Raw genomic sequence first — 7617 nt, forward strand, 5'->3', positions numbered from 1 at the left:
GCCTACTTTATAAACGAAGGACGACAACACCATAAGAAAGGTGGTTATAAGGTTATATTATGCTTTATTGCATATTCATTCCCACATTTCATGCGACACAGTAGGCTACCATGTTTTCACCTAATTTTATTTTCATATTTTTAAATAAGCACATGAACTCATACAAGCATGGCTACTGAATACAGTGAGAAAAAAGGAATGTATGAAATAACTATTCTGCTTGGAAACACGATACAGAGAACAGGAAGTCAGGAAAAACAGTAGGTCAGTAACAATCTTTGCTTTTTGTTTATGTAAAGTACATTGGGTTACCCCTGTGTATGAAATGCACTATATAAATAAACTTGCCCTGCCATGCCTATTGTAAAATGTTTTCCTTAATTCAGTAAAACAGTATTATTTGAAAAGCAAACATGTGCCAACCTTTTACTTTGTTTTAGTGCCTACCAAGCAAGAAACACAATTCATGAGCTGTAAAAAGCACAATTAAACCAAGCATTTAATGAGAACATGGCTTCAGGCTCAGATCAGTAAATGGTTTGCTAGCTGGCATTGGCTACATAACATAACAGTGCTACAGGTTGCCATGGCACATAGTTCAGAGGTCAGTGCTAGGTGCCAGGCTCGTGTTCTCTTCAAGCTGGGCATCCAGAGGATTCTTATTAGAAATGGAATAGTAGTAGAGCCGCATGCGCTCCTCCACCTTGGCAAAGCACGGCCTTTCCTCATGTCTGAGACACACACACACACACACACACACACAGAGAGAGAACAGAGAGAGAGAGCAGGGGAAAAGAGATAATTTCTTAATGCATATATAGTATGTATTTGTATTTTGACATTAATTCATTGATCAGTCATATAATAAGTGTATATGCATATACATATACAGTGTGTAGTAAAGGGGAGATGTTGTCATATGCAGTATGAAGTAAATATGCAGTATGTAGTAAAGGGTTCTCATATGCAGTATGTAGTAAAGGGGTCTGATGTTCTCATATGCAGTATGTAGTAAAGGGTTCTCATATGCAGTATGCAGTAAAGGTTCTCATATGCAGTATGTAGTAAAGGTGAGATGTTCTCATTTGCAGTATGTAGTAAAGGGTTCTCATATGCAGTATGTAGTAAAGGGTTCTCATATGCAGTATGTAGTAAAGAGGAGATGTTCTCATATGCAGTATGTAGTAAAGGGTTCTCATATGCAGTATGTAGTAAAGGGGAGATGTTCTCATATGCAGTATGTAGTAAAGGGGAGATGTTCTCATATGCAGTATGTAGTAAAGGGTTCTCATATGCAGTACAGTGTGTAGTAAAGGGGAGATGTTCTCATATGCAGTATGTAGTAAAGGGTTCTCATATGCAGTATGTAGTAAAGGGGAGATGTTCTCATATGCAGTATGTAGTAAAGGGTTCTCATATGCAGTATGTAGTAAAGGGTTCTCATATGCAGTATGTAGTAAAGAGGAGATGTTCTCATATGCAGTATGTAGTAAAGGGTTCTCATATGCAGTATGTAGTAAAGGGGAGATGTTCTCATATGCAGTATGTAGTAAAGGGGTCTGATGTTCTCATATGCAGTATGTAGTAAAGGGTTCTCATATGCAGTACAGTGTGTGGTAAAGGGGAGATGTTCTCATACTTGTACGTCCAGCAGTCCAGCATAACCTTGTACATTACGTCAGGGCATCCTGCTGGATTGTCCATTCGAGTGCCACTTGCAATAAAACTGATCACCTCCGGGCCTTTCATTTTCTACACATTTAAAATAAACATGTTCAGTCAAAAATAAACATACAGTGTCCAGAATCATTTGTGACCGGTTTTTCCCTTGACATGTTGGGCAAAATGATGGTTCTGGTGGCTGAATAAAATGGGGCTGACTCATAGAGCAGAATTCTGAGCACACTAAGGGTGTGTGCTCAGTACCTGGGAACTCTAATGGGTCTGGCCTGGGGCTAAAATTGTCTTTGTAGAAGTAGCACATACATAAAAGTAAATAAATGTGATGTCCATGTACACACATAGTCCATTTGCTCAAATATCCAAATATGTTTCTGCATCTAGGTATTTAACAGACAATTTTCCCAAAGGAAGTCCTTTGAGGAAACACAGGTATTTTCCCAAAGGAGGTCCTTTAAGGAAACACAGGTGTGTGATCAGTGTGTGTAATATCTGGGACTGAAACTCCTATAACTTTCTATACCAGATGTCAGTAAGAGTTTTCAAGTGTGATCTTTGCATTTTGTCCCTTTATAAACCGACCACCCAACTAAAGAGCAGATTTGAATCCGCTAACTGAAGTTGAAGTAGCATAGCGTTGGGCAGCAGGCGGGGTCAGAGGTCATGGTGGATGCAGCGGTGCTAGTACCTTATAAGGCTTCCCTCCGAACGAGAAGGCCTCCCACATGGTCACCCCGAAGCTCCACACGTCACTTTTGCTGGAGAACTTGTGGAAGCAGATGCACTCCGGGGCGTACCATTTCAGTGGCCACTTCCCTGCCGAGCGGGCCTGGGTGGGAGACAGCAGATTAAATGAACCACTACACGCTGTTGTGCAGCTAAATGCTAAATGCCGCTTTTAGGTCTATAGGTCTATACTATGGACATCCAGGTCTGTGTAAAATGTATTGGTATCTAATTGTAGAATTGTCCTTTGAACATATATAACGGGTGGATTTAAGATAAATAATCCTCTACACACAAGTTCACAGGGACTCACAGATGGTTTGAGAGAGCTGAGGGAGAAGTCATGGAAAGTCTTGGAAATTTCCCTTTGGACAAGCTGAGCTACCCCTGTGCCTAGCAGCAGCGTGTGCCCACAGCAGCGTGTGCCCACAGCATGGCGTCTCTGTGCCCACAGCAGCGTGTGCCCACAGCAGCGTGTGCCCACAGCATGGCGTCTCTGTGCCACACGCCCACACCCAGGCTTTAGGGAGCAGTTCACCCTGCTCATCATGCCGCCACTTCACCCAAACCACAAGCAGGCTCTGAGCTGGCAATAGTGGCAACAGCAGGGTTACGGCTGGGAGGGGCAATAGTGGCAACAGCAGGGTTACGGCTGGGAGGGGCAATAGTGGCAACAGCAGGTTACGGCTGGGAGGGGCAATGGGGCAACAGCAGGGTTACGGCTGGGAGGGGCAATAGTGGCAACAGCAGGGTTACGGCTGGGAGGGGCAATGGGGCAACAGCAGGGTTACGGCTGGGGAGGGGGCAATAGTGGCAACGGCAGGGTTACGGCTGGGGAGGGGCAATGGGGCAACAGCAGGGTTACGGCTGGGAGGGGCAATAGTGGCAACAGCAGGGTTACGGCTGGGAGGGGCAATAGTGGCAACAGCAGGTTACGGCTGGGAGGGGCAATAGTGGCAACAGCAGGTTACGGCTGGGAGGGGCAATGGGGCAACAGCAGGGTTACGGCTGGGAGGGGCAATGGGGCAACAGCAGGGTTACGGCTGGGAGGGGCAATGGGGCAACAGCAGGGTTACGGCTGGGGAGGGGCAATGGGGCAACAGCAGGGTTACGGCTGGGAGGGGCAATAGTGGCAACAGCAGGGTTACGGCTGGGAGGGGCAATAGTGGCAACAGCAGGGTTACGGCTGGGAGGGGCAATAGTGGCAACAGCAGGGTTACGGCTGGGAGGGGCAATAGTGGCAACAGCAGGGTTACGGCTGGGGAGGGGCAATAGTGGCAACAGCAGGGTTACGGCTGGGAGGGGCAATAGTGGCAACAGCAGGGTTACGGCTGGGAGGGGCAATAGTGGCAACAGCAGGGTTACGGCTGGGAGGGGCAATAGTGGCAACAGCAGGGTTACGGCTGGGAGGGGCAATAGTGGCAACAGCAGGTTACGGCTGGGAGGGGCAATAGTGGCAACAGCAGGGTTACGGCTGGGAGGGGCAATAGTGGCAACAGCAGGGTTACGGCTGGGAGGGGCAATAGTGGCAACAGCAGGGTTACGGCTGGGAGGGGCAATAGTGGCAACAGCAGGGTTACGGCTGGGAGGGGCAATAGTGGCAACAGCAGGGTTACGGCTGGGAGGGGCAATAGTGGCAACAGCAGGGTTACGGCTGGGAGGGGCAATAGTGGCAACAGCAGGGTTACGGCTGGGAGGGGCAATAGTGGCAACAGCAGGGTTACGGCTGGGAGGGGCAATAGTGGCAACGGCAGGGTTACGGCTGGGAGGGGCAATAGTGGCAACAGCAGGGTTACGGCTGGGAGGGGCAATAGTGGCAACAGCAGGGTTACGGCTGGGAGGGGCAATAGTGGCAACAGCAGGTTACGGCTGGGAGGGGCAATAGTGGCAACAGCAGGGTTACGGCTGGGAGGGGCAATAGTGGCAACAGCAGGGTTACGGCTGGGAGGGGCAATAGTGGCAACAGCAGGGTTACGGCTGGGAGGGGCAATGGGGCAACAGCAGGGTTACGGCTGGGAGGGGCAATGGGGCAACAGCAGGGTTACGGCTGGGAGGGGCAATAGTGGCAACAGCAGGGTTACGGCTGGGGAGGGGCAATGGGGCAACAGCTGCTTCTAAAAATAAACGCAAACCTCCACCCATCTTCAGGTCTGGCTTAACCATTAGATTTGGAGACAAACCGTAAAAGTATTCCTTTTTGAATTTTAGATAAGATATGCAAATATAGATAGATAGATTAGTTATGTAAATAAACTGTCATGTATTCCAGTGTAATGTAAGCAGTCGGCAGAAATGTATTTTGTATTTTATTTAGGAGAAAGTCCAACCTTGTAATAGTTGTCGTCTGCCCCTAAGGCCTTGGACAGGCCGAAGTCGCTGATCTTGGCGTAGTGCTGGTTGACGAGCAGCACGTTCCGGGCGGCCAGGTCTCTGTGGACGAAGTTCTTCTGCTCCAGGTAGAGCATCCCCAGGGACACCTGGTGCATCAGCTCCACCACGTTCTCCACCGACACCTGATCCCTGAGGGGGCAACGGCAGGGTTACGGCTGGGGAGGGGGCAATAGTGGCAACAGCAGGGGTTCTGACTGGGGAGGGGGGGCAATGGGGCAACAGGGGGGTCTGACGGCTGGGGAGAGGGGCGATGGGGCAACAGCAGGGGAGACAGCAATGATGGCAACAACAGGGTTTCTGCTGGGGAGGGCAATGGGGAACAACAACAGGGATTCTGGCTGGGGAGGGGGCAATGGCCAGCAGGGTCTGACTAGGGAGGGGGGAACAATAGTATAACAGCAGGGTTCTGGGGGGGAGGGGGGCAATGGGGCAACAACAGGGGGTTCTGGCTGGGAGGGGCAATAATAGCCAGCAGCAGGGGTTCCTGACTGGGGAGGGGCAATGAGTGGCAACAGGGAGTTATAGCTAGAGGGGGAGGGGCAATAGTGGCAGCAGCCAGGGTTCTGGCCTAAGGGAGGGGCAATGGCTGGAAGAGGGCAGTTTGGAGGGCAATGGCTGGGGAGGGGGCAATGGGGCAACAGCAGGGTTACGGCTGGGGAGGGGGCAGTTAGGGGGGCAACAACGGGATGACGGCTGGGGAGAGGCAGTTAGGGGGGCAATGGCAGGGTCTAGTGTACTCAGTGTAGTTTTGGTGCAGATCTAGTGACTTTCTTTATCACCCACACAAACAAGACTGTATATATCATGGCTTGAATGAATTAAACAGGATCCTCAGTGACTGAACAAAGAGCCTAACGACAGACAGGTATCACTTGGTGCCTGGAGAAGAATGGGTTGGGAATTACGATGCGTGCGTGTGGGTTAAGGATGTGGAATAAGAATGAGAAGTTCCTGTTGTGTACGGACTCATGAGAGGAGATGTATGAATGAGCTGAGTTGATGGGTGAATGAATGAGCTGAGTTGCTTGTGTGTGTAGTGAGAGAAAAGCATATAAAGTAAGTATTGAATGAATGATAACAATAACAACAACACTTTACATTTATATAGCGCTTTTCATCATCAACAACAACAACACGTTACATTTCTACAGCGCTTTTCTAGACACTCAAAGCGCTTCACATGGAAGGGGGAACCTCACTAACCACTTATGTGTAGCACCCACCCAGGTGATGCATAGCAGCCAATATGTGCCAGAACGCTCACCACACACCAGCTTGAGGTGGAGAGTGATGGAGTGAATGAGCCAATTAGACTGGGGGATGATTAGGGGGCCAGATTGAGTGAGCCAATCACACTGGGGGATGATTAGGGGGCCAGATTGAGTGAGCCCGGTTGGGCATTTAGCCAGAATGATCTGCTGTGTTGCCTGTGCACACTGTGTTGCATGTGGAGACCTACTTCCTGCTGGAGAGGATCTTGTTGTAGCGTGATATGAATGAGTGATCTGCTGTGTTGCATGTGGAGACCTACTTCCTGCTGGAGAGGATCTTGTTGTAGCGTGATATGAATGAGTGATCTGCTGTGTTGCATGTGGAGACCTACTTCCTGCTGGAGAGGATCTTGTTGTAGCGTGATATGAATGAGTGATCTGCTGTGTTGCATGTGTGCGCTGTGTGCTGTGGAGACCTACTTCCTGCTGGAGAGGATCTTGTAGCGTGTGTTGCGTGTGCTGTGGAGACCTACTTCCTGCTGGAGAGGAACTTGTTGTAGCGTGATATGAATGAGTGATCTGCTGTGTTGCATGTGGAGACCTACTTCTTGCTGGAGAGGAACTTGTTGAGTGGGCCGGCCGGCGCCATCTCCATGACCAGCATGAGGGACTCGGCTTCGCACAGGCCGATCATGCGCACGATGTAGGGGTTGTCCAGCTGGTGCATGATCTCCGCCTCACGCATCATCTCGTCCTTCACACCCTTCTCGTTCTCACTCTTCAGAACCTTGATGGCCACGTCCACGTGCTTCCTGGTGTGCAGTGGAACAAAAGTGTGTCATCTTACTAAGGTTCCACTGAGGGTTCAGTAGAACAAAAGCGTGTCATCTTACTAAGGTTTCACTGAGGCGTCAGTAGAACAAAAGCGTGTCATCTTACTAAGGTTCCACTGAGGTTTCAGTAGAACAAAAGCGTGTCATCTTACTAAGGTTCCACTGAGGGTTCAGTAGGCGCGTTATAGGCTGCTATTTGATCCGTCTCTTCTGAATCTGATATCACACAGGTAGGGTGTTTTACATATTCAAATAAGTCTTGAATACCAAAAATAAGAACGCAATACCACACACTGTTGACTTTTACTTGATTTTATTCAGCGCATTTCGCATGTACTGTATATTTAACTGTATGCATACATACTGTATGCGAAACGCGTTGTTCGCTCTGAATAAAATGGAGCAAAGGTCTACAGTGTGCGATCTTATTTTTGCTATTTAAGTTTGTTCCTGCAATCTATCTGCACCTAACCAGGCTGTGCATGGATCTTGGTTTGATTTGGAAGTCTTGAATACATAACATGGCATTGAAAGATCAGTGTGTTTATGTGTATAATATATACAGACTGCTTACAGCCCAGAACATCTGTAAATGATTTCATTGGTCTGATACTCTAAGTGCCTTAAACTGACCATACACACATCACACACACACACACACACACACACTTATCCCCATCATTGTGAATTCAACACATCCTATGGCCGTCCATGCCAATGCTCCAAATCCATCACAGGTATGTGCTTTATTTAGTCTGACTAGTGTCAGACGTGTT

General features: G+C 48.7%; 1 protein-coding gene across 1 annotated transcript in view; it reads right to left on the reverse strand.

Annotated features, from left to right (window-relative positions):
* Positions 1–481: 481 nt before the first annotated feature.
* Positions 482–7617, reverse strand: part of LOC125300996 (tyrosine-protein kinase ZAP-70) — a 21464-nt gene continuing 14328 nt past the window's right edge. The window contains exons 9-13 of the mRNA XM_048253224.1: positions 6614–6820; positions 4734–4926; positions 2369–2509; positions 1640–1752; positions 482–731 (exon numbers count right to left, since the gene is read on the reverse strand). Of these exons, the coding sequence (XP_048109181.1) occupies positions 599–731; positions 1640–1752; positions 2369–2509; positions 4734–4926; positions 6614–6820 (787 nt within the window). The 3' untranslated portion in view covers positions 482–598. The remainder of the gene's footprint in view (positions 732–1639; positions 1753–2368; positions 2510–4733; positions 4927–6613; positions 6821–7617) is intronic.

This window comes from Alosa alosa, chromosome 9 (genome assembly GCF_017589495.1).
Source record: "Alosa alosa isolate M-15738 ecotype Scorff River chromosome 9, AALO_Geno_1.1, whole genome shotgun sequence".
Taxonomy (NCBI): domain Eukaryota; kingdom Metazoa; phylum Chordata; class Actinopteri; order Clupeiformes; family Clupeidae; genus Alosa; species Alosa alosa.